Below are 25,023 nucleotides of genomic sequence, written 5' to 3' on the forward strand. Positions count from 1 at the left end.
CGCAATGAAGGGTAGCTCCTGCTCGCCACAACTAGAGAAAGCCCGCACGCAGCAAAGAAGACCCAACGCGGCCAAAAATAAATAAATTTTTAAAATAAATAAATAAATAAAATTTTAAAAAGGACAATGTTCTGGGACTTCCCTGGTGGTCCAGACTCCGAGCTCCCAATGCAGGGGGCCCAGGTTCGATCCCTGGTCAGGGAACTAGATCCCTCATACAGGCTGCAACTAAGAAGTCTGCATGCCACAACTAAGAAGTCCATGCCACAACTAAAAGATCCGGCATGCCGCAACGAAGATCCCTCATGTGGCAACTAAGACCCGGTGCAGCCAAAAATAAGTAAATAAATATTAAAAAAAAAAAAGAAAGAAAGGACAATGTTCCCAGATGGTAAGTGGAAGTTCTGGGATTCGAAACTGGCAGGCTGAGTCCAGAGCCCTGAGGTCCCTGTACTGCATCAAGGCTCTTTCAGCAACAGGGAGCTTTAGGAGGGTGCAACAGGGCATGGTGGGGACTGTGGAAAATGAGGACTAGATTCTGCCGTCCTTGGCTGTTTGCCCTCCCACTTCCCTCGGGGTAAAATCCCAAGTTCTCCCAAAGGCCCACAAGGCCCTGCAAGACCTACCCCCTTCACCTCCCTGCCCTCACCTCCTCCCTCTTTCCCCCTCCCTCACTCAGCAGCAACCACACAGGGCTCACTGTTTCTCCAACACACCAGGCACGGTCCTGCCTCAGGGCCTTTGCACTGGCTGTTCCCTCAAAGTGGAACACTTTTTCGTCCGATATCCCTATTTCTCTCCTTCACTTCTTTCGAAAATACTCAAATGTTACCTTCTCAGTGAAGAAGCTTTCCCTGACCATTCTATTAAGAACTGCAACCACCAAAAATGGCTTTCCCACTTCCCCTTCCCTGCTTCATTACTGTCCGACATACAGTATACCTTACTTATGTATTATGTTCATTGTCTTCACCACTCCTATCTCAGCTTTTAAAGACAAGGATTTTTTGGTCTGTTTTATTCACTACTGTATCCCTGGCATCTAGGACAGCATCTAGCACACAGGCACTCGACGAGTTATTTGTTGAATGAATGCCCTAAATAAAAGTAGTAGTATTTAAACAATTAAAAACCCCAGCAAGAAATCAAAACACTTCTGTGGGCCGATTGTGGCCGCCGGGAAGCCAGTTTCAGAGCCCCAAGTGGGTTATTGAACATTTCCGGTTCCCGCAAAGGGCTCAGAGGTATATACGGGACCCGAGGCCCCACCCCCTGTTAGGCTCCGCCCAACTGCGTCGACGCGCATACAATGGCGTCACTTGGAGCGACCCGGGCATGCGCATTTCACCAGTAGACCGGGGAAGACACACGCGTGACCCGGAAGGCCTTGCCGCAACACTCCAAAGCGGGCGTGAGGGGGGCCGATGGCGGAGGGAGCGGTGGAAGCCCCAGCAGAGAGTGGTGGTGGTGGCGACCCAGGAGCCATCGAGCCGGAACGGGGAGTAGCGTCCATTAAACTTCAGTGAGTCGCTGGGTCGGGGGAGCAGTTCACGGGGCCTTCCCGGCACCCGTAGCGCGGCCCGAGCGGCGCATGACGGGAGCTGGGGCAGCGGCCCAGCGCGGGAAGCTCGCAGGCTCTTCTGTTTGGGCCCTTCCTCCGCTCGCAGGGTCAGCGAGCACCCGGGGTCGCGCACGTTGGGGACTGTCACATGTGCGAAAGACACCGCGGTCCATGCTGGGGTGGGCGGGGTTTGAGGCGGAGGCCGCAGTGCGTGCTGGGGAGTGTAGTCCCAGCGTATGGCGGGAACAGCGCAAGTGCACCTCAGGCCAGCCGCAGTTACAGGCAGGGAATTGTGTCTGAAGTGAGTGCCAGGGGGCATGCTGGGGCTTGTAGGGCTGAAGGGCATGCTAGGAAATGTGGCGACTCTGGACCCGTTGTAAGGCACGCGGGAACATGTAGTTTCCTTTAGCCTAACATAGCCGGGGACGTTCACACCTCACACCTCACACCTGTACTTCATCAGTCTGAGCACTGGGGACCCAGGAACAAAATACGTCCTCCCTGGGATTTCCCTGGTGGTCCAGTGGTAAAGAATCCGCCTTCCGATGTAGGGGACGTGGGCTCCATCCCTGGTGGAGGAACTAAGATCCCACTTGCTGGGGGGCAACTAAGCCCACGCGCCACAACCACTGAGCTCGTGTACTGCAAACTGCAGAGCCCATGCGCCCTGGAGTCCGCGCGACACAACTAGAGAAAGAGAAAACCCGCACGCCACAACTAGAGAGAAGCCTGCGCGCCACAATGAAGACCACGCGTGCAGAAACTAAGACCCGACGCAGCCAAAAAATAATAAAGAAAGTAAACAAAATAGTTCCTCCCTGTGGCCTTGAGGTGCTCCTAGGCTGGCAACTGGCTAGTTCTAAGTAGTGAGCACCCCATGAGTAGAAGCATGTAAGCAGAGACAAGTGTTCTCAGTCCCTTTCCCCAGCGTTCATTGAATCTGAGCTCAGGGGAGGGACTTCTTCCACAAGCCCTCCTTTCCCCTGCCCCTCTGCTGGCAGATACCTAACCACCAAGGAGCACTTCCACGAATTCCTGGAAGCCAAAGGGCAGGAGAAGCCCAGCCAGGAAACCGAGGCTGGAGACCCTGCTGGCAATGACCTGGCTGAGCCTGAGGCCAAGCGGATCCGGCTGGAGGATGGGCAGACGGAGGACGGGCAGACAGAGGAGACTGTTGAGCCTCGGGAGCAGCCACAGGCTCAGAAGAGGGCCCGGGGTCAGAACAAGTGCCGGCCCCACGTGAAGCCCACCCACTATGACAAGAACAGGCTCTGCCCCTCCCTGGTCCAGGTGAGTGTCACTGTCACCAGAAAGTCCCAGAGGCCTTGAGTGTGAGCCTCTCTACCCCCCGTTCAATCTTCATGACGTTATGATGTAAGTATCGTTATTGTTCCCGTCTTCCAGGTGAAGAAACTGAGGCTTGGTGAGGTTACTGACTTGTCTGAGGACACACAGTCAGGAGGGGAGAGAGTTGAGGTTCAAACCCAGGCTGCCTGGCTGACTCAGCAGCTCCCTGTCCTCCCTCATAGCCTCCCTGTTTCCTTGCAGGAATCCGCCGCCAAGTGTCTCTATGGCGACCGCTGCCGCTTCCTGCACGACGTGGGCCGCTACCTGGAGACCAAGCCAGCTGACCTGGGCCCCCACTGTGTGCTCTTTGAGACCTTCGGCAGGTGCCCTTATGGTGTGACTTGCCGCTTTGCCAGGGCCCATCTGGGGCCCGAGGGCCAGAATCTGGTGAAGGAGGGGTTGGTCCAGGCCCCGCCCGTCCGCAATGGCCTGGACAAGGTCCTGCAGCAGCAACTGCGAAAGCGCAAGATCCACTTCAAGTGTGCAGAGCAGGCACTGCGCCAGCTGAGCAAGGGCCAGCTGCCAGGCCCCACTCCCGAAGCCACTGTCCCCGAGGTCATGGAGGCTGAGGGCGCCCCAGGGCGGGACAACTGTGACGCCCAGCAGGCCCCCCAGGAGCCGGGCACCGTTGCCCCTCCCAGTGGCCCTTTAAGGACCTGCGGGCCCCTGACAGATGAGGATGTAGTCAGGTTGCAGCCCTGTGAGAAGAAGCGGGTACGTGTCATGGGCTTCCTGCAGAGGACACTAGCAATGTTGGGGGCAGATAGAGCTGGACACTCACTCCCAGCTCTGGAGGGTCCGGGCTATGGCAGAGGTGGGCAGTGGGAAAGGCTTCCTGGAAGAGAGGGCATTGGGACTGGGGTTTTGACGGTTGAGTAGAAGTCTCCAGTGGAGGAGAACATGGAGAAAAGAACATTCCTGGTGGAGCGATTGGTTGGCCTGTGCAGAGGCACGGAGGTGAAAAGGAGCCAGGCTGATTGGGGCAGGACAAAGCGTGTGGGGCAAAGACTGGGGATGCTTGAGGCTTGAGAGGCCTTGAAAGCCAGGTTGGAGTGTGGAGGTTCATTGTGCATTTTCTTTCCCACCAGCTGGACATCAGTGGCAAACTGTACCTTGCCCCCCTCACCACGGTAGGTCCCACAGTGAGGTGGGCCGGGAGCTGGCAGCGTGGTCATCCCAGCAGTGCCCACTGCCTCCCCGCCCTGGGGGCTTGGGGCTTGGGCGGGTGTCTGGGTTCCCTGCCTGCTGTGCCCTCACATGTGAATCTGTCCCCTGCTGTCGCCAGTGCGGGAACCTGCCCTTCCGGCGGGTCTGTAAGCGCTTTGGGGCGGATGTGACGTGCGGGGAGATGGCTGTGTGCATCAACCTGCTGCAGGGCCAGACGTCTGAGTGGGCCCTGCTCAAACGCCACCCCTGCGAGGATGTCTTCGGTGTCCAGGTCGGTACAGCCCCGAGGGAGGGAGGGAGCGAGGGAAGAGGGGCTCTCAGCTGCCATGTTTCAGAGCCAGGTTCAGGTCCGGGTTCTCCTGGCTCACCTCCCAGACCCCCTGCCTCAGCCACAGGCCAGGTGCCAGCCTGACGCACCTCCAGTAGCTGCTGGCCTTGGCAGAGGGCCAGTCAGGGAGGGCCCCCACCCACTGCCTGGCCACCCGCCACAGCTTGAGGGCGCCTTCCCCGACACCATGACCAAGTGTGCCGAGCTGCTGAACCGCACCATCGAGGTGGATTTCGTGGACATCAACGTCGGCTGCCCCATCGACCTCGTGTACAAGAAGGTACCAGCCGCTCAACCCTGGCGCCCCACGAAGGGCAGAATGTGGGTGGGCGGAGTCCCTGGGGAACCTGTGTGGGCCTCTGGGCCTCGCTTTCCCCATCTGTACAGTGAGGACAGCAGGGGAGTGTCGGGCCCAGCCAGGGTCTCGCGTTCCCAAGCCTGAGCCGTCCCAAGCCTGAGCCGCCCGTCTCTCCCAGGGCGGGGGCTGCGCCCTCATGAACCGCTCAGCCAAGTTCCAGCAGATCGTCCGCGGCATGAACCAGGTACAGCCCGAGACACCCTCCACCGCCGCCATCCCCCGCGGCCTGACCCCGCGCCCCACCAACCACACCCGTCCTCACAGGTGCTGGACGTGCCGCTGACCGTGAAGCTCCGCACGGGCGTCCACGAGCGCGTGAATCTGGCCCACCGGCTGCTGCCCGAGCTGCGGGACTGGGGGGCCGCGCTGGTCACGGTGGGTCTCGGGGCACAGCGGGTGTTGGGACCCCCGAGGCGCATCCCTTTCTAACCATTCCTCCCTTCCTGCTCCTCCCTCCTGGTCTTTGGCTCTCCCTCCATCTCTGTGTCCGTCTGTCTGTCTGTCTGTCTCTCTCTCTCTCTCTCTCAGTCTGTCTCTCCCGGGCTCTCTGGGTCTCTTTCTCTCTCTCTTTCTCTGTCTGATTCTCCGCCCCCCTGCCCCTCCCTCCCTCCCTACCTGGCTGCCTCTCCTCCAGCTGCACGGCCGCTCGCGGGAGCAGCGCTACACCAGGCTGGCCGACTGGCGGTACATCGAGCAGTGCGTGACAGCAGCCAGCCCCATGCCCCTTTTCGGTGGGTCCCCTGCCACCAGAGGCCACGCACCTGGGCCCGCCCGTCACCTGGGCCCCCTCCTGCCCCGATGGGGAATGCTGCTGGGCTGACAAGAACTCCCGAAGCCCCGGCATCCCCGCCTGCACGCAGCTCCCTGAGGCCCCAGTCTCTGTCCCTCAGGAAACGGGGACATCTTGTCGTACGAGGACGCCAACCGCGCCATGCAGACTGGCGTCGCTGGGATCATGATCGCCCGGTAAGTGTGCCCAGGGCGGGGATACAAAGAACCAGCCGGGGCTGCCCCTGAGTGCCCAGCCTGCAGCTCGGGGAAGGTGAGGGCGCGTCTGAGTTTGTCCCCAACGCCGGTGCCCCCAGCCCGCCTGCCTACCCCCTGCTCTGTTATTCCCCGGGCAGGGAGATGTCAGAGGTGGCTGCTTATGGGGACGGGGGAGACTGGAAATTTCTGTAGCTGTAGGCTCAGGGTTGTGGCTTGGAACCCTTGGGCTTTGAAGGTTGTGTGAGCATGGCCGGGAGGTTGGGGACCATGGGTTTAGGGGCTGGGGTTCCGCCACCGGCCTGCTGACCACCGCCCGCCCCCAGCGGCGCCCTGCTCAAGCCGTGGCTGTTCACGGAGATCAAGGAGCAGCGGCATTGGGACATCTCGTCGTCTGAGCGCCTGGACATCCTGCGGGACTTCGCACACTATGGCCTGGAGCACTGGGGCTCGGACACGCAGGGCGTGGAGAAGACGCGCCGCTTCCTCCTTGAGTGGCTCTCCTTCCTGTGCAGGTGGGATCGGGGTGGCGGGGTGGGGTGTCTTGGGGAGGCCCAGCCCAACCCCCTCCCCGGCGCCCCCGTCCGCAGGTACGTGCCCGTGGGCCTGCTGGAGCGGCTCCCGCAGAGGATCAACGAGCGGCCGCCCTACTACCTGGGCCGCGACTACCTGGAGACGCTCATGGCCAGCCAGAAGGCGGCCGACTGGATCCGCATCAGGTGCCCGGGAACCGCCGAGGCCCTGGGAGATAGGGCACCGGGGAGCCAGTGGGTGTGGGGCTAGCTGGGCTGGGGGCCGCCCCGCCCCAGGCCTGACCCTGCTCCCGTCCTCCTCACAGTGAGATGCTGCTGGGACCCGTGCCGCCCAATTTCGTCTTCCTGCCCAAGCACAAGGCCAATGCCTACAAGTAGCCGCAGGGGCGGGCGGGGGTGTCTGAGCGGCCAGCGGGCTCCCCAAGGAATGAGAAGGCAATAAATTTTATTCTTTTAAAACCCAGGCCCTTTTGTGACCCTGAGGCTGTCTCATGCCCCACCCACCATCCCCCCCAGCTTTCCCCCACCATCCCCATCCCCGCAGTTCCCTCCTTCCTCACTCATTCACCAGCCCCATGCTGGCCACTGCTGGTGCCCAAAGGCCTTGACCACAGACAAGCCACCAGAGCTCATGAGATGGGGCCTTGGCCTGTGTGGGTGTGGATCAGGGCAGGCTGCCTGGAGGAAGGGGCTTCGGAGCTGTCAGGCAGGCATTGCTGGCAGAGGCGGAAGCCGGCAGACCGGGCCCAGTGTCCACCATGCTCTCTGTGACACCCATCTCTGGCTGCCTTGGTTTCCCCATCTGCCCCTGCCCGCCCCGCCCCCCCCCCCCCCACCATTACCCGGAACCCTGACCAGTGGGTGGGCCGCAGCCTGGAATCCGTTGCCTGGAGTAACCAGAGAAACAGAACTCCGCAGGACTCTGAGCCTCTTCTCCGGGTGGGCCGCTTGTGCTCCCACCTACTGCCCTCCTGGCCTGCCCAGCCAGGCCCCCACCTCCCCATGCAGCACCCCAAACCCTTCTACGCACCCGCCGCTCCCCAAGAAGGCTTCAGTCCCCGGAGCCTGGACGCCACCGAAGGGCCCGGCAGCCAGCCTGCTCCCGCCTGCACAGAGCCTCTTCCCACTGTGGGTACGAGGGTGGGGGGCACCCATCGGGGCAGGGACCAGGGCTCTGCCCGCCAGCCTCAGGACCCCACCCAGCTCCCTGTTTTTGTCCACAGGTTCCTCCAACATGTATCACTCTCCAAACCTGGAGAAAGAGGTGTTTCCAGCTCCTCCAGCAGGTACCGGCCTCACACCAACCCTTGATGACCGGGGAGTGGGCAGGGGCATCTTGCTCCCACCCCTGACCCTAGACAGCGCCCACCTCCGAAGGCAAGGCCCGAGTCCCTGTCCCCCAAAGTGACCCCTGGACCAAGGTCTGTGTCCCTCATCCCCTAGATGAGACCCTGAAGGCAAAGCCTATGTCTCTTGTTCCCCAAACAGGTCTCCCAAAGCCAGGCCTGTGTCCCCGGCCCCCCAGATGGGCCCCCAAAGCAAGGCCTGGGGCCCCTGACCTCTAGAGAGGTCCTCAAAGGGAAAGCTTATGTCCCTGTTCCCCAAATGGACCCCAAAGTTGGTCCGTGTTCTCCATGCCCCAGACGTGCCCCACGGTTTGGACCCCATCCACCCCAGGTGGATCCCAGAACTGCCCCTCTCAGGGCCGACCTCCCTGGCCACAGGTTTCCAGATGGCGCCCTGCGGGTGCTTCTTTGACCCCCACGTCTACCGAATTGAGTGGACCACCTCCGACTTCGGCCAGTCGTCCCTGTACAACCTGGCCGCCGGGGGCCCCGCCTCGCCGGGCACCTACTTCCTGGAGGCCCAGCACTGCCTCAAGGCCCCGGTGCCACCCCCGCTGCCTCCACTGTTCACCCACTACCAGCCGCCCCCCGCGGGGCCCCGGTACCTCATGCCCTGCTTCCCGCCCGAGGGGCCCGGGGCTGAGGCCCTGGGCTTCGTGGGGGACGGAGGGCCCCCCGCCTTCGCGGAGCTGCCCCCCCCCTTGATCAAGCAAGGTCTGGCACCCCCGCTGCCCCCCGAGGAGAGCAAGCTGCCCCCGCTGCTCATCACGCTGCCCCCTGGCGCCTATGGCCCTCTCAAGGGCCGCCTGACCCAGCTGGATGGGCCCGGCGAGCCCTTGACCTTCCCCTTCAAGGAGCCGCCCCCCGGCGCTGGGCCCGGCCCGCTGTACCCACCGGGCCCCACCGAGCCCAAGGCGGCCCCGCTGGGGGCAGGCGAGGCCAGGACCCCTGAGGTGGCCAGGGCCTTCATGCCGCCCAAGAAGGTGATGCTCGAGGACGCGATGAAGCTCTTTGACTGCCTGCCGAGCGGCGCCGAGACCGCCGGGGCCCCGTGCAAGCCCCCTGGGCTCGCCCTGCCCGACAGCGGGGGCGGCGGGGACGACTCGTGCAGCGACATCCGCTCGCTGCACCTGCCCGACGAGCTGCTGTCCGTCGACTACAGCGTGCCCGAGATCCTGGATACCGTGTCCGACGTGGACTACTTTTTCAACTTCAAGGCGCTGGATGAGGAGCCGCCGCCCGGTTCGGGGGGGCCCCCCACCGCCAAGCCCTCCGGCAAGAGGAAGGCCGGCAACTCGACTGCCAGGAAGGGGAGGCAGGGCAGCAAGGGCAAGCAGGCTGCGGTCCCTACCAGCGCCACCCCTGAGGCCCAGGTAGGACCTGGGAGCCGCCCCCATTAAAGCGGATTTGAGCTGTTTGCGCAGTGTCCGGTCGGTGGCGTTCGGGGGCCGTGGGCTGTCCCCTCGCCCGCCCTGTCGTCCAGCGGGCCCCGGGCCACGTGGTGAGGCCCCTCGGGACCCTGGCGCCTTTCAGGTGCCGGGCTTCCAGAGTAGAGTCGGGGAGCCCTAGACTTGGGGTTCGGGACAATCCCTCATCATCTCCTAGCCCCAGAAAATCGAAGTCAGCCGGCAAGGATGGGGGGCTGCTGGGAGGTGGGGTTTCACCTCCATGTTTGATGGGGAAAGTCAGGTCTGCCCAGAGATGGGCGGGAACTTGCCTGGAGACACAGCAGCAAGTGGGGTGGGGGCTGGGGAGAGGCCTGCGGGCTGGGCTCCGCCTCGGCCCAGCTGGAGGGGCGGGTGTCGCTGATGGTGAATGGGAAGGCCCCCACTCATGTGCACGCGGAGAGCTGGGGGGCCTGGGGTGCAGAGGCAAGTGCTGGGTGGAGGTCTGAGAGTGGGGGCAGGGTAGGCATGTGGGAGACGGTGTCCACCTGGCACACGGGTGACCCAAACCGGCATGCACGTGATGGGGCGTGCAGAGTGCACCTGCAGCCCAGCTGAGGGCCAGAGGCCAGGGTGGGCGTGCCCGTCCCAGGATGGGCATCCAGCCAGGCCCTGGGTGCTGCGTCCCCGCATCCGCATCGGGCCCAGCCACACCTGGATTCTGCTTCCCAGGGGGCGGGCAGAGGGCGGGGTGGGGCGGTTTGGGAGCTTCAGTGCTCACACCTGTTCCCTCCGGCCCCAGCTCCTCCCTTTCCAGTCCACGAAGCTCCCTTCCCCCCGTATCCTGGGCCAGGCTCGCGTCTGCTTTTCCCTCCCGCCCGTATCCTGGGCCAGGCTCGCGTCTGCCTTTCGCTTCTGGAGAGCCCGGGGCAGCTGCCGGCCGCACCCTCCCCTGAAATACTCAAGATGACTCTGAAGGGGGTGAGTCGGTTTCCCAGTGACACGTAAGGAGGTAAGGAGAGATGGAGCTCCGATTCCCTGCCAGAGGAAGGACCCTCCTGCCCCAGGCCCTGGGCTGGGTCTCGGGGACCTTCCCTGCTGGTCTCTGCTGGGGAACCCCGGGGGCTTGACTAGGATCCAGGAGGTGGCTGGGTGTGGGCAGTGGGTCTTGGCTGCTGGCACCACGCCTTGAGCCTATGGGTTCCAGGGCTCAGGGAGACAGAGGTGACCAGCCAGTCTGGGCTGTACCGGGATCATCGCCTGTCTGTGTTGTGAACAGGATGCAGGCCTGGAGGAACCAGGAGCTCCCTTCCCTTGCTTCGCTCTGAGCCCGCTGTGCCTGCAGCCGTGCTAAGGGTATTTTCCAGACAAATATGAAGTGCCCCCAAGAGGGGAAGGCCCTGGCAAACGAGGCGGATGCGATAGGATGGGCTTGGTTTTCTTTAAGATTAATGCAGGCCGAGGGTCGTGAAACGAGTGTCACCTGACAGCCTAACCCGTCCCCTCCAGAGAGGCGTGGAAGGTGGGCCAGGCAGCCCCCGGAGGTGGGGGTGAGGTGACTGGCCACTGCAGTGGGTGTGGGAGTGGAGGTTTTTAACGACTGGGTGGAGACCGTACTGGGCAAATTTTTGTTGTTGTTGTTGGCCGAGCCACTTGCGGGATCGTAGTTCCCGACCAGGGATTGAACCCAGGCCCCAGGAGTGAAAGCACAGAGTCCTACCACGGGACCGCCAGGGAATTCCCTGTATTAGGCAGTTTAAATGACCGTGGGATGTGTTCTTTTAACCTAAGAGTGATCAGAAAAGTTATTGAGAAAGTTTTCACTAGAATGAGACAGCTGTCCCGTGCCACCTGGGGTTTGAATGAAGTGTGGGAGAGGGAAGCTCTGAACAGATGGGTAGACTGATCAAACGTACATATACACGTATGTGTACATGGTATGCACGCCTATATGTGTATTCACATGTGCATGTACATATCTGTACACATGCATATATGCGTGTACACATGTGCATGGGCATGCATGTTATCTACACGTATGTATGCGCAATGAGCTTATGCATAAATATATACATGCGCACACGTGTATGTGTACACATTATACACGTGCTCCTATGTGACATACACACATCACCCACACATGCATACACACGTGTACATGAACGTGTATTATAGACATATGCATACACGTATGTAGATTGCAGGTATACACGGGCATGTATGTACACATTATCCACACATAGGCAATATGCATGTACATGTATACACACAGGCACATACATGCACATTATCTACACACGTGTGTGCCTTATGTATCTACACGTTATATACATGTATGTATACATACCTCTGCACATATGTATACACATGCATGTGTGCTCATCATCTGTATACATATGTATGCATAACACAGGTACGTGTAAAATATGTGCTATGCTTTCATATTTTATTCGTGGACATCACGAAACACACCTACACGTGTTCGTCTGTGTATATGTCAGGGCTTATCAGCAGAGGTGGACCCACCCCCCGTCCCCGTCTTCTGCAGCCCCCGCCCTTTTCCTTGGGTCTCGTGTTTCTCTAACAGAACACGTCAAGTGTCCGATGCATCTCTGGGGCTTGCCGATTGATGATCCCACCACATGCCTGTGCGGGCTCGTTTCACCAAAAGCTCCTGTTCGCTAGGACTTGGGCTGCCCACCTTCTCACTGTTAACAACCCACGTAGGTGCCGTAGTTCAAAGGGACTCTGGTGCCAGAATGTTGAGGGAAGCAGGTGGGTGTAGAAAAACCACAAAACATGAGTGATACCCACTGCCACCGGCTATTTTACCGAACGCTGTATTTCAAGACAGCTCTGCCCCCTCCCTGCCACCCTGCCACCCCACCTGCACCCCCCGGGCATGCTCAGCACCTGGCCCAGACACATGCACAAGACTTCCTGCATCTCCTGCGCAGACTGACCCAGAAGCCCTTGACCCTGAGGCCCTGCTCAGTGTACAGCAGCTTGGGGATCATGTAGGCCAGCCATACGGACAGCAGGGTGGCGCCCGTGAGCAGGACGATGGTGATCTCAGGCGGGAAGATGGGCAGTGGGAAGGCCCCGTAGACGTAGACGCTGAAGGTGGTCTCCAGGTGACAGTAACTGCGAGGGGCGGGCAGGGAGAGGCCGTGGGGCACCGCCTTTGGAGGCCTCACCCTTCACCCCAGCAAACTGGTTTTTTTTTTTTTTTTGGCCACGCTGCTCAGCTTGCGGGATCTTAGTTCCCTGACCGAGGATCGAACCCAGGTCCTCGGCAGTGAAAGCACAGAGCCTAACCACTGGACCGCCAGGGAATTCCCCCAGCAAACGTTTTAAAACTCAACGGAGACAAGATCTGGGCCTGGAGCATTGACTCCGGGCCCTGAGTTCCATTTATATCCACTTAACTTCTATCCTTTATAAATCTGCTGTCGTCTGTGTATTGTGTTGGCCAAAAAGTTTGTTTGGGTTTTTCCGTAACATCTTACATATTTTAGCAGAGGTCATATTTTTCCCCAGGACCCCTGTGGTCCCCTGCTCTGGGGACAAGGGATCCCCCCTCCATGCCCAGGCTCAGTCTGGGGGGCGGGCAGAAGAGACCAACAAAGCACTCATCACAGTGGATGCGGATTGGGGGGCGTGATGGGGGCCACAAGCATCCCTGAGGTGGCTGCGAGCCGGTGGGGATGGCAGGATGGAGGGAAGGGCACCCAGGGTGGGGTAAGGTAAGGGGGGGATGTCGCTGGGGGCTCTGCTGGAGGCAAGGTGAAGGGAGGGGAGGGGATGAGCCTTGCAGGCAGACCCCCTTTCTCCCCTGGGCATCCCCACCCCGGTGCCTTCCGCCTGGCGTCCCAGAGCTGGTCCAGGGTCTGGGGCCTTTAGGGAAGGCAGGGTCTCCCCGCGCTTTTGGGGGTGGACTTTGTGTCCGTCTGGAAGGGATAGGTGATGGGGGAGCGGGGAAGAATGCCGCCCATATTCCCCCTCCCAGTGGGAGACGTTAGTGATCTGAACCAGCACAGTGGGTGGCGAGTATTAACAGCCAGCTCCTGGGGCCAGGTTGGGGTGGCCTGTAATGAGTGTCATTTTCCGTGGTGTCAGTACTCCAGCTGCCGGCGGGAAGCCCACCGGCTTGCAGAATCCCTGAATATCTAATGATCAGTGTTTGGGGGCCAGTCTGCACCGGCTCCTGCACCCCCCTCCCCATTAGACATGGCATGAGGGTGACTCTGGTCCCTGAGGGCAGGGGCAGGGCTGCTGGTCATTGCTGTTCCCCTGGCACCCAGCATGGCCTTTGAATGAGGATTTATTTAGCAAGTGAACAAATGTCATCCTAGGGGAAGGAGAAAAGTGGGTCCCCCTCATGTGTGCAACCTGCCCCCAGAGAGCCAGCTGTTCCCCCAGAGGCCCCTGGCACAGGGCGACTCACCTGTAGTATGGATCCACGATGGAAATGAAGAAGATGTAGATGCCGTTTCTTTGGTCGAAAACGACCTTGTTCTCTGTCGGGCCTCCCAAGATCTGATACGGGACTTCGGGCCATCTCAAGGGTGCATTGTTGTTAGGGTCGTGGCAGCTCACATAATTCTGGGGAGGAGGACAGAGACATGCCTGCTGGCCCTGGGGGCCGGGGAGGACCGTGCCAGCCCACAGGTGCCACCACTGCACACACGGCCCCACCAGTGCCACCACCCACCAGCACCCATGGGTGTGAGCCCGGGACCAAGTGCCCGCTGGGCAGGCCAGCCGATTTGTGACTCTGTGGAACCTTCTTCCCACCCTCCTCCTTCTGCGCCTGCCCCAGCTTTGGGGGCTGCAGGCATAACAGCTCTGCTCGCCAGGGTCCCTTGCAGCTGTGAGTCTTGGTATGAAATTAGCGGCTGCTGATGGCATGTGCTCTTGGTGTTATGGGCTGAGTTGAGTCCCTCCCCCAGGTCATATGTCGGAGTCCCTAACCCCCAGGACCTCAGGTGGTGACCTTATTTGGAGATGGGGTCTTTACAGGGGATCAAGTTAACATGAGGTCACTAGAGTGGGCCTGATCCAGTATGGCTGGTGTCCTTAGAATAAGGGGAAATTTAGACACAGAGACGACACGCACAGGGACAAGGCCATGGGAAGATGAAGCAAGAGATTGGGGCGATGCATCTACAAGCCAAGGAATGCAAAGATGGCCAGCAAATCACCAGAAACTAGGCCAGAGGCCTGGGACAGATTCTCCCTCATGGACTCAGAAGGAACCAGCCCTACTGACACCTCGATCTCGGACTTTTGGCCTCCAGAACTGGGAGAGGATAAATTTCTGGTGTTTAACCCATCTGGTTTGTGGTCCTTTTGTTACAAAGCCCTAGCTAACTAACACACCTGGGGAACCTGAAGGTGGAAGTGAGACAGAGCCACCAGGGCTTCTCGGGAAGCGGTTGTGGGTGCCCAGAGGTGGTCAGGTGGCAGCTGTGGCTTCTCCACCCTGCCTTCAGATCCCGGGGTGTCACATAAAGGGGGATATGTCCTTGAACTCAACTGTTTGCCCTTCACCGGTGCATCATGCTGCCTCCCTGAGCTAAGCACATACTAAGGGTCTCGCCTACACTTTGATCTTCTGCACTATTTGCCTGTGGACCCAGAAGGGAGGGTGGGGCTAGGCTTGTAAACAAGAGAAGAGATGGAAATTCCAAAAGCAAAAGTGTAAAAATAACAGTGGGTCCAACGTTACGAGAAATAAGGAACTCGGGACTTCCCTGGCGGTCCAGTGGTTAAGACTCCACGCTTCCACTGCAGGGGGGCATGGGTTCGATTCCTGGTCGGGGAACTAAGATCCTGCATGCCCCATGGTGCAGCCAAAAAAAAAGAAAAGAAGTAAGGAACTAATTTTGCATGGCAAAGTAAGCAAAAACTGAAAGACAAAAGAGGCAAACTGGGGGAACTATTTGCAAATTACATCGCAAATAAAAGCTTAATCTCATGGATCTATAAAGAGCTCTTAAAAATTAAGAGAAGACCAAAATCCCGATAAGAATGTGGGCACAGAGCATGAACACACAATCCACAGAACAAAGAGGTGAAAATGACCCTCACACAGGAAAAGATGCTAAACCTGGTCCACAGTAGAAGAAAGGCGCCTAAAACACATCAAGCAATCGTGTCCTCAGACAGTACACCTAGCTGGTGGGGCCGTGTGGACCAGGTGAGCCCACACGTTGCAGGGGGAGGTGCCGAGGGACAACCCCGATGGAGGCAGAGTTGGCGGACATCTAGCATAAGTGCAAATGCATTTTGCTTTTCGCCCGGCTATCCTTTCCCCAGAAATTTCCCTGAAGACACACAGCCCCATGCTATGAAGGAACTAACCACTGGACCGCCAGGGAATTCCCACCCCCCCACCACAAGCAACTTTAAAATGAGGAAGCTCTTCATTTCCCCTTCTTGTGTGGACACAGCTTTCTCCATCAAGAGGTAGCATCTGGGCAGAACCCCAAACCTGCTTTCAACAATGTTCTGGGCCCAGGAGCCCGGCGGCCACATGGAGAACCACGCTCCTAACAGAAGCCTTGTACACGGGTGAGAAGACCTTAATGCCCCTGCAGGGGTGGCCTCAGCCAACGCCATGTGGGGCACAGGAACTGCCCACCTGAGCCACGGATTTGTGAGAAACAGTAAATCCCACTGAATTTGGGGATGATTTGTTTTGTAGCGTTGGGTAATGGAAAGAGCTGTCCTGTGTACTACTATTGAGAAAGTTCAAACGTTGTCAGAATCAAAAAGCAAACGTGTCCACGGTGTGGATGGCCACCTGGATGGGCGTCGTTTATCCCCAGGCCCTGCTCTCGGGGCCATGGGAATGGATGGAGGGCAAACACCTGACTCCAGCTGTGCCAGGCCACCTGGCCCTCCTCGGATGCAACAACAGCAACAATACTTCCTCTCGGTTGTTGATGGTTCCCCAGGTGCCTGGAGCCCTGCGGTCCCCCACGGAGCCCCTGCCTCTTCACGTCCCCCCGGCACAGTCCTCCCGCTGCTCTGGCCCCTCCTCTTGGCCTCTTTGGCAGACACATCCTTCAGTTACCACCCAAACACGGAAGACTTCCAAACCCACGCCAGCCCTGACTTGTCTCCCTATGTTTTGCTGGCCACTGGGCTCCTCCACTCAGTGGCACCTTGAATTTCGCAGGTGCAGAGTGAAGCTGTGTGTGTTTCCCTCCACCGCTCGCTTCATCCCTGAGCCAGTATCTGCCCAGGTGCTCAGGCTGGAAACTGGGGGGCCCTGCTTGACGCTTGCCTCCTCTTCCTCCGACATCCAGTCCGTCACCAGGTCCTGTTTTTCGCACCCCTGCCTCGCACTGAATGTTTGAGTCCCCCACCCCCATTCGTATGTTGAAGCCCCATCCCCCAGTGGGATGGTATTTGGAGGTGGGGCATTGGGAAGTGATAAGATTTTGATGAGGTCCTGAGGGTTGGGCCCCTATAATGGGATTACTTCCCTTATAAGAAGAGACACCAGAAAACTAAAGCAGGGTCTCGAAGAGATATTTGCACACCCGCGTTCATAGCAGCACCATTCATAACAGCCAAAAGGTGGAAGCAACCCAAGTGTCCATTGACAGATGATGGATAAAAAAAAGTGTGGTCCGTACCCACTAATGGAATGTTATCCAGCCTTAAAAAGGAAGGAAATCCTGACATATGCTACAATGTGGATGAACCTTGAGGACATGATGCTCAGTGAAAGAAGCCAGACGCAGGACAAATACTGTGTGAGCCCACTCACAGGAGGTCCCTAGAGAGTCAGATCCACAGAAGCAGGAAGTAGATGGTGGGGGCCAGGGGCTGGGGGAGGGGATGGGGAGTGAGTGTTTCATGGGGACAGAGTTTCAGTTTGGGAAGATGAGAAAGTTCTGGAGATGGAGGGTGGGGACGGTTGCCCAACAATATGAATGTACTGAATGCCACTGAGCTGTGCACTTAAAAATGGTTAAGATGGTCAATTTTATGTTATGCATATTTGACCACAATTAAATTTTTTAAAAAAATCCTTGGGTGTAAAAGAAAAAAAGCTGGGCCGCATAAAAACTATATGAAATAAAAAAGGAGACAGCTGCTTTGCCTAAAGACCATTTATTTGCCACAGCTAGCTCCACCTCATGGTTTTTAGTGGTTCAGGGGTTCAGTTTTAGTGGTTCAGTGGCTGTTTAACAGCCCATCCAATGACTGTGCTGGACATGCAGGCATTGTGGCTCTGTCTTGATAGAAAAACCCTCAGGGTTCTACAAAATCGGCCACCAGGGCTGATGGAAAAAAAAAAAAGTAATGGGACAATCTCTTAAATGCATGCATGCCACTTTGAACGAAAGGGCTAATAAAAAGAATGCAAATACAAACACCGGCACAGTCAGAAAATAATAAATAAGCAAAGCTCCGTGTGTGGCTTGTTCTTTTTAAAGAAACAGTCAGGGAGGTGGTGTTTGGGTAACCTTGCGAATGCACAAAACGCATACCCGAGTTGTAGGAGTTGCACGCTTTAAAATCGTTCATTATCGGTTATGTCAATTTCACCTCGGTTAAAAAAATAAATAAAACCAACGTTACCAACCAAAATACATGACCAAACTCACTCGATGGAATGGGGTGTAAGGAACGGGTGAGGCTGCGGGCTTTTAGGAAAGCAAATACAAAATTAAGGAGCCAGGAGTTCGCGCTGGAACCGGCTTTGGGCGAGAAGAGCGCGCGCCCCCTGCTGGTGACGTGGCCGCATTGCGCCGTGTTCTTGCCCTTGGCGTTGAGAGGCCGAGGGTGGATGGAAACTAATAAATATGCGCCAGAAGCCCCCCCACCCCCAGAGGAACCATGCGATGTCTTCCTTTCACTGACACCATAACTTTATTTGTCAATCGTGTACCAACCAACGTTCGTGATAGAAACGCTCCTTGAGCAGAACGGACCGTAAATATAATCAGCCCCTTAAATAATGGGCATTTGGATGGTTCCAGAATTTTGCACATCATCAGCAGTGTGCTCCATGAGCGCCTTCGTCCCTACACCTCCGATCGTCTGCGATTCCCTTGGGAGAGATTCCCAAAGAGTTTGGGCGTCGTACATTTCCATCCCCTGACGCCCCATCTAGGGACTGAATGTCTGCCCCGCCCCCCCCATTCATATGTTGAAACCTAATCCAGAAGGTGATGTATTAGGAGGCGGGGCCTTTGGGAGGTGATTAGGTCCTGGAGGTGGAGCCCTCCTGAAGGAGATTGGCACCCTTATAAAGGGACCCGGGAGCGCTCCCTCGCCCCTTCTGCTGTGTGAGGACACAGAAGGCACCACCCAGGAACCAGACACCAAATCTGCTGGCGCCTTGATCTTGGACTCAGCCTCCAGAACCGTGAGAAACCAATGCCGCAGGGTCTATGGTGATCTTTACAGCAGCCAGAACAGACCGAGTCGGCCCCCAACACACAGTGGGCCTGACCAGTCGTCGCCTTCTGCGACCTGTTTTGGGAATAATCAGAGCGCAGGCCCTACCTCTCGGTCCCAGGCGAAGGGCCCTTTGTCGCCGGCCGTCTTGGCGATGGTGGTCCAGTTCTGCGGCTGGGAACTGCAGAGGGCCATGTCGGCCGTCAGGGAGTACGTGTACGTGAACAGCCCGTTCACCTCCAGCAGGACGTACTCGGCCTCGACCACCTCCTGGAACTTTCCTTCCCTCCACCTGGGACACACCAAGCACAGGCGAGGCTGCTGGGGGGCCGTCGCGGGAGGGGGGGAGGCTGGGGGCCCTGCTGTGTTGTGAGACCATCTGGGGGTGGTGGGAGGTGGCAGAGCAGGGCAGGGCCACCCCCCCACCAGGCTGACACTTCTGGGACAGTCATCGCGGATATGCAGTGGCAGGTGGGGACAGGACACTGACGGGGGTCGGGGTTGGGGACTGGGGGTTGCTTATTTTTTGACACCTGCCAACATTCCAGAGGTATACATTTAGGGCGGTGAATTAGGGTTGTTCTAAATCCTTATTTGGGGGGGAATTCCTTGGTGGTCCAGTGGTTAGGGGTCCAGGCTTCCATTGCCGCGGACCCGGGTTCCATCCCTGGAGGGGGAACTAAGGTCCCCGCAAGACGCGGGAGCCAAAAAAAAAAAAAAAACCCAAAACTTATTTTTGGATGCACGTTTGTCTCCTGCCAGGTTGGGGCTTACACCCCTCTTCTGATGGGACCCTTCCCTTGTTCCTCACCCCAGGCCGGCAGGCACCCCACCACGTGGCAGCTCTGAGTTAGGGGCGTGCCCGGCCCACAGTCTCACCTGGGTGTGGGACTGAGGCCACGAGGAGCTAACACGTGACGTTCTAATGAACCTAAGTGTTGCCACCTGTGAGTGGCTTCTGCTGCCGTTCAGTCCGTCAACAACTATTTAGTGCAGCGGTCCGCTGGGGGCGGGGTGGGGATGGGGACGGAATGAAGGAAGACAGAATCCACGGAAGGGGGCAGAGCGAGTGGCACGGCCTGAAATGTGTCCCCCAAATTCCTATGTGAAGCCCTAACCCCCAGTGCGACTGGATCTGGAGGTGGGCCTTTAACGAGGCAATCGAAGTCGAGTGACGTCATAAGGGTGGGCCCTGATGCCACGGGAAGTGGCAGCCTCTGCGGCCAAGGAGAGAGGCCTGGGGGAAGCAGCCTGCCCACACCTTGAACTTGGACTTCTGGCCTCTAGGACTGTGAGAAAGTCAAGGTCTGCTGTTTAAGCCCCCCAGTCTGTGGTGTTTTGTTAAGGCCGCCGAGCTAAGACGGGGAAGGGGAGGGGATGTGTGAGCTGAGAGCTACGGAGGGAAAAGGCAGGGAGAGGATGCGGCCAGAGGAAATGGGTGGAGACGGCTCTGGGGGCTTGAGATGATGGTGAGGGCGGCGGGGGGCTGGCGGGGTGGGGGACTGGGGGGTGGGTCCTCACAGCTCCACCACCGGCTTCCATGGGGTGTCGTAGTAGACGAGGATGGGGCAGCCCAGCTTCTCGTAGTGGTAAGGCACCTCCAGGTCCTCCGTGGCCTTCTGACCCCGGAAGTTGGGGTCGTAGGCTTCCCTGTGGGAGAGCAGGACACAGACACGGGCGAGCTCCCGCCAGGCGCCTGGACGTCCACCCACCCACAGCCCCGCTTCTTCCCTGCACATGGGGTCACGATCATGGAGGCGTGTCTGAGCGGGGGATTCAGAGCCATGGTCGAAATGACCTTGGGGCCCCTGCGGTGGTTGACATTCCGGGTCCACTTAGCTGGGCCACAGCACCTCGACTGTGGTCAGATGTGATTCTGGGTGTTTCTGTGAGGCTCTTCTTTGGGGCAGAGGTTAATATTGAAATCAGTAAAGCAGTGCTCTCCCTAATGTGGGTGCAGCTGGAGGCCTGAGTAGAACATACATGGGCCTCCCCCAGCAAGAATGAAGTCGGCCTGCGGATGGCCTTGAACTAGAACTGCAACTCTTCCCTGAGCTGCCAGCCCCCAGCCTCCCCCATCAGACTGTGGACTCACCAGACCTCCACGGTCCGGGAGCCAAGTCCTTAAAATAAATCTCTGTCTCTGTCACTCTGTCTCTGTCTCTCTGTCTCTCTGTGTCTCTCTGTCTCACACACACATCCTGTGGCTTCTCTCTCTCTGGAGACCCTGACTCACACACTCTCATGCCCCCGGGCACTCTGGCTGCAGCCTCACTGGTTGGCAAGTCCTGCAGCGCCAGTTTCTGTCTCGGCCGTGGGTCTGGATGGGGGACAGACTCTTGGCTTGTGTTGGAGGGGGGAGGGTCACGTCGTATAAGACCCATGAGTGTCTTCCCATGCCAGGGGATTGGTGGTATGCACCAGTGTGGGAGGGGCTCTCTGTGCCGCCCTGCAGAGGGGGTCACCTTGGCCGGCCACCCCCTTCTGCCTTGGCTGGACAGTGTCTGGCCAACTCTGCTAGCTGGGATGAACAGGGGACCGGGCTCCAGGAGCTGGTGGCAGGCTGGGGAGGGGTCTGAAGGCTGGCCCAGCAGGTGGCAGAGCCTGGGCAGAGCTGGGCCAGGGGCCCTGCCACATCACACTGATTCCCTGAAGGCCCAGCCACCTTCCCTACCTGTCTGCTCGCTCCCTCGGATTCCTTGTGGGCTGGATATCAATTGGCAGGGTATCAATTTTAAAATGATTCTTTTTTTCCTTTCTTCAAAAAAAATTCTTTTTCTTTTCCATTATGGTTTAAAAATGATTCTTGGGACTTCCCTGGCAGTCCAGTGGTTAAGACTCTGAGCTTCCACTGCGGGGGGTTTCAATCCCTGGTGGGGTAACTAAGATTCTGCATGCTGGCGCGGTGCGGCCAAATACATAAATAAAAATTTAAATAATGATTCTTGATTCGCCTTTGGCTCACGCACACCAAATGGTCATGTGTGTGTGTGGGGGGGCGCTCACCTCTCAATGACGTAGCTGTAGTTGTCCTGAAGGGCCACGGGGTCAAGGACGCCATTGTAACAGGCTGAGATTTCACTGCGAGCAACAAAAGATGGTGAGAAGCTTCCTGAACCCATGCGGGACCAAAGAATTGTGAATTGTTCCCTTTGACATATGTTATCTCCCCACTGGTTGGATTTTGAGCCCTTTCTTACTTTCTGGTTCTCCAAGATGCTCCAGGCTCATCTTGAATCTTCCCTGCCTGGCCTAGAATCAGCCATTTCGCCAAGGAGCCCTAATTCCTTGTATTGGAGAATGATGTTACACATGGAGGTCTGGGAGCTGGGTGTCCTGACTTTTGAGACAATCCTTTCCCTGTTTTTCTTTGTACTGTTACCATCTGTGCATGTATCCTTAAGCAACATGCAGTCATCCCTTGGTATCTGCAGGGGATTGGTCCAGGATCTGCCCTAGATAACAAAATCCGAGGATGCTCAAGTCCCATAGTGGGGGCCTCTGTATCCTCGGGTTCCACAGCCACAGATTCAACCAACCACGAACTTAAACACGATCCATCCTTGGCTGGTTGAATCCGCGGATGCGGAACCTGCAGATACAAGGGCTGACTGTAGTTTATTTTTGCCTGATTTTGGATTTTTTTTTTTTTTCTGTGCCACCCAGCTTGTGGGATCTTAGTTCCCCAACCAGGGGTGGAACCTGTGCCCCTTGCAGTGGAAGTGCAGAGTCCTAACCACTGGACTGCCAGGGAATTCCCCTGATTTTGGATTTTTAAGACTAGAATCATGCTATGTATTCTTTTGATTCCATGCCCACATTTGTACGATCCATCCAGGCAATTCTGCCCCGTTTGTTTTCACTGCTGTGACATTCTGTTGTATCAAAACCCTGCACTTGGTTTACCCATCCTTCTGTCGATGGACATTTCAGTTGGCCTGCTTCCAGCTTGGAGCTATTCAGAATAATGCTGCTGAGAACATTCTGGAACCTAGATCAGTGCAGATGTGCGTGAATTTTTTCTAATTCGTAGGAATTCTTTATAAATTCTGGATACAAGTCCTTTTTTAGTTACACGTGTGGCAGATACCTTTCCCACTCTCTTTATGGCAGCAGCTTTGAAAAGATTGTTTTAAAGACTTTCCTGCCATATGTTCTAAATATTGATACCTCATTTATTTTTTTAATTTTTATTTTTTATTTTTTTTAAAATTTATTTATTTTATTTTATTTATTTTTGGTTACGTTGGGTCTTTGTTGCTGAGCACAGGCTTTCTCTAGTTGTGGCGAGCGGGGGCTACTCTTCATTGCGGTGCGCGGGCCTCTCATTGTGGTGGCCTCTCTTGCTGTGGAGCACGGGCTCTAGGTGCGCGGGCTCAGTAGTTGTGGCACACGGGCTCACTCGCTCCGTGGCATGTGGGATCCTCCCAGACAAGGGCTCGAACTCGTGTACCCTGCATTGGCAGGCGGACTCTTAGCCACTGCGCCACCAGGGAAGTCCCTGATACATCATTTATTGACTCAATAAAGCGTTTCCGTTTTGGGGGAAAAATCTGGTAAAACCGTCACTTGACTTTGTTATTGCCCCATGCAGTGGAGCGCTGAGGCTGGCTCTTACCAGCTCCGAGAGCCAGCTGTTATATCCTCAGGAGTTTCATGAGCCAGTAGAGACTCACTTTGGTAGCGATTTATAGGCTCCATGGGAGCATTTACACCACGGGAATTGGCAAATGCTACAAATCCGGGCTCCCCCGGAACTGGCTTGTCGCCCATTTGCTGGCACACCACCGCCCTAAGGGGAAAACATGTGGCAGTTTGGCCAGTCTTCAGGGGTCTTCCTTTCTTTTTCTTGGTTTCTCATGGCTGCGTTCCCTGCGGTAACTACGGATCCTGGAGGCAAAGTTCCTCAAATTTTCAGCAGGCGAGTAAACCCAAAATCTCTGAGCAGTTTTATAAATTTATTTATTTAATTTATTTATTTTTGGCTGCATTGGGTTTTCGTTGCTGTGCACGGACTTTCTCTAGTTGCGGTGAGTGGGGGCTACTCTTCGTTGTGGTGCGCGGGCTTCTCATTGCGGTGGCTTCTCTTGTTGCGGAGCACGGGCTCTAGGTGCACGGGCTTCAGTAGTTGTATCACGCGGGCTCGTTAGTTGTGGCTCGCGGGCTCTAGAGTGCAGGCTCAGTAGCTGTGGTGCACGGGCTTAGTTGCTCCGTGGCATGTGGGATCTTCCTGGACCAGGGCTCGAACCCGTGTCCCCTGCATTGGCAGGCGGGTTCTTAACCACTGCACCACCAGGGAAGCCCTCTCTGAGCAATTTTAATCAAAATGAGGAACTCAGGGACTAAAAGGGAGAAAGGGAATGAGCAAAGGATGAGGGAGCAGGGAGAACATGTAAATTTCACCAAGTCGGTGGGGGAGGGGCAGCCACCAACTGTAGACTCTAACTTAATCTGTTAGGATTAATTACTGAGTTGTTCGTTATGGAAATGTTAAACATATGCAAAAGCAGACAGAGTAGTGTCACCCGATTTTAGCAGTTGTGAAGTAATGGTGACCATCTCATCCAGTCCCCACTCCCCACCTCGCCACCCCCCACTTCTCCCCTCCCCACCCCAATATCGACATACTCACTTCTGAATGACGATCTTCTTCTCCAGGTCACAACCGACTGAAATGAGGGCTGTCTGCAGCGGCGGGGAGAATGTGGGGGGGGGGGGGGAGACGAGGCAGGGATGGCGATGCTGACCCCGGTCAGCGAGCGCACCATGAAAGCCCACGAGGGGGCGCACTTGACGAAGCAGGGACCAGAAACCCTGCGCCTGGGTCGCAATGCGGTGTCCAGGTGCCTGGGACTCACAGAGTCAAGCCCTAAGAGCCTGCCTGATCTATGGGGCACCGCTAAGGTCCCGCCATCTGATAACCCCCAGCTAGTACACCTGCTCCGAGGTTGGTGAGTCCTGAGGCACAGCCCTGGGGGAAGACGATGGGGAAGGGGCAGTGACCTTGGCAACCAGGGCAGAATCACCTCCATTTCCAGAAACTGAGTGTGAGCTTAGCCAGCCCCTAGGGGACAAGCCAGCCAAGGCCTGCTGTCATCAGTCTTAACACTAAGGACAAAGAGTATGGGACAGCAAAAGTTTTGGTCATACCAGTGGCTTAAGGTCCAAGCATGAAATTTCTTTGTTGGCTATGTCCAGAGTGATGGTTGATATTGTGGGTCTCTTTATGCTGCAAGGCAATGGGAGTGTGTGTTATTGCAGTAAAAAGCATCGACAACCCACCCATTCATTTATCTATCCATCCATCCATCCACCCATCCACCCACCCACCCACCCACCCATCCATCCATCCATCCATCCATCCATCCATCCACCCATCCACCCATCCACCCACCCATCCACCCATCCATCCATCCATCCATCCATCCATCCATCCATCCATCCATCCATCCATCCACCCATCCATCCATTTCTCCGTTCATTCATTCATCTGTTCATCCAGTCGGTCCAGAATATTGACCAAGAACGTCTGCTCACACATGGTGGCACCACCCTCCCTCTAGTTTCTACCTCTTCTTGAGTCAGTTTTGT

General features: G+C 57.1%; 3 protein-coding genes across 15 annotated transcripts in view; 2 read left to right on the forward strand and 1 right to left on the reverse strand.

Annotated features, from left to right (window-relative positions):
- Positions 1-756: 756 nt before the first annotated feature.
- DUS3L (dihydrouridine synthase 3 like) lies at positions 757-7,406 on the forward strand. Of its 6 annotated transcripts, none has more exons than XR_014241419.1 (13): positions 762-1,522; positions 2,563-2,851; positions 3,110-3,622; positions 3,997-4,038; positions 4,194-4,346; positions 4,567-4,683; positions 4,880-4,945; positions 5,026-5,136; positions 5,396-5,492; positions 5,652-5,727; positions 6,072-6,464; positions 6,584-6,713; positions 7,287-7,406. XR_014241419.1 is itself a non-coding variant. In XM_082380621.1 (13 exons), exons 1-13 carry the CDS (start codon positions 1,425-1,427, stop codon positions 6,654-6,656), a joined length of 1,953 nt encoding a protein of 650 aa, XP_082236747.1. In that variant the 5' UTR covers positions 769-1,424; the 3' UTR covers positions 6,657-6,741. The 6 variants fall into 6 exon arrangements, 4 of the variants coding, with proteins under 4 accessions (XP_082236748.1, XP_082236745.1, XP_082236747.1 ...); XM_082380621.1 differs by lacking the exon at positions 7,287-7,406 and having other exon boundaries at positions 769-1,522; positions 6,072-6,260; positions 6,336-6,464; positions 6,584-6,741; XR_014241418.1 differs by lacking the exons at positions 6,584-6,713; positions 7,287-7,406 and having other exon boundaries at positions 758-1,522; positions 5,290-5,492; positions 6,072-6,260; positions 6,336-6,464.
- PRR22 (proline rich 22) lies at positions 6,882-13,381 on the forward strand. 8 transcript variants are annotated; one of them, XR_014241421.1, is made up of 6 exons: positions 6,882-7,410; positions 7,502-7,564; positions 8,003-8,997; positions 9,812-11,732; positions 11,967-12,143; positions 12,258-12,488. XR_014241421.1 is itself a non-coding variant. In XM_082380637.1 (5 exons), exons 1-4 carry the CDS (start codon positions 7,281-7,283, stop codon positions 9,977-9,979), a joined length of 1,356 nt encoding a protein of 451 aa, XP_082236763.1. In that variant the 5' UTR covers positions 6,882-7,280; the 3' UTR covers positions 9,980-10,021; positions 13,365-13,381. The 8 variants fall into 8 exon arrangements, 3 of the variants coding, with proteins under 3 accessions (XP_082236763.1, XP_082236761.1, XP_082236762.1); XR_014241423.1 differs by having other exon boundaries at positions 9,812-10,021; positions 11,597-11,732; positions 11,967-12,488; XR_014241420.1 differs by having other exon boundaries at positions 11,967-12,488.
- CATSPERD (cation channel sperm associated auxiliary subunit delta) overlaps positions 11,727-25,023 on the reverse strand; it is a 42,195-nt gene continuing 28,898 nt past the window's right edge. Inside the window, exons 16-22 of the mRNA XM_082380679.1 lie at positions 24,583-24,661; positions 24,065-24,117; positions 21,439-21,513; positions 19,954-20,082; positions 18,541-18,724; positions 13,457-13,614; positions 11,727-12,153 (exon numbers count right to left, since the gene is read on the reverse strand). Coding sequence (XP_082236805.1) covers positions 11,916-12,153; positions 13,457-13,614; positions 18,541-18,724; positions 19,954-20,082; positions 21,439-21,513; positions 24,065-24,117; positions 24,583-24,661 — 916 coding nt within the window. The 3' untranslated portion in view covers positions 11,727-11,915. The remainder of the gene's footprint in view (positions 12,154-13,456; positions 13,615-18,540; positions 18,725-19,953; positions 20,083-21,438; positions 21,514-24,064; positions 24,118-24,582; positions 24,662-25,023) is intronic.

The sequence above is a fragment of the Balaenoptera borealis genome (assembly GCF_965194805.1).
Source record: "Balaenoptera borealis genome assembly, chromosome: 2".
Taxonomy (NCBI): Eukaryota; Metazoa; Chordata; class Mammalia; order Artiodactyla; family Balaenopteridae; genus Balaenoptera; species Balaenoptera borealis.

Excerpts from the sequence above, each read along its gene's own strand:
- DUS3L (XM_082380619.1), top strand. The coding sequence starts at position 1,425 with ATGGCGGAGGGAGCGGTGGAAGCCCCAGCAGAGAGTGGTGGTGGTGGC. Across the intron at positions 2,852-3,109 it reads TCTGCCCCTCCCTGGTCCAG|GAATCCGCCGCCAAGTGTCT; the intron begins GTGAGTGTCACT and ends GTTTCCTTGCAG. Across the intron at positions 3,623-3,996 it reads AGCCCTGTGAGAAGAAGCGG|CTGGACATCAGTGGCAAACT; the intron begins GTACGTGTCATG and ends CTTTCCCACCAG.
- PRR22 (XM_082380637.1), top strand. The coding sequence starts at position 7,281 with ATGCAGCACCCCAAACCCTTCTACGCACCCGCCGCTCCCCAAGAAGGC. Across the intron at positions 7,565-8,002 it reads GTTTCCAGCTCCTCCAGCAG|GTTTCCAGATGGCGCCCTGC; the intron begins GTACCGGCCTCA and ends CCCTGGCCACAG. Across the intron at positions 8,998-9,811 it reads GCGCCACCCCTGAGGCCCAG|CTCCTCCCTTTCCAGTCCAC; the intron begins GTAGGACCTGGG and ends CTCCGGCCCCAG.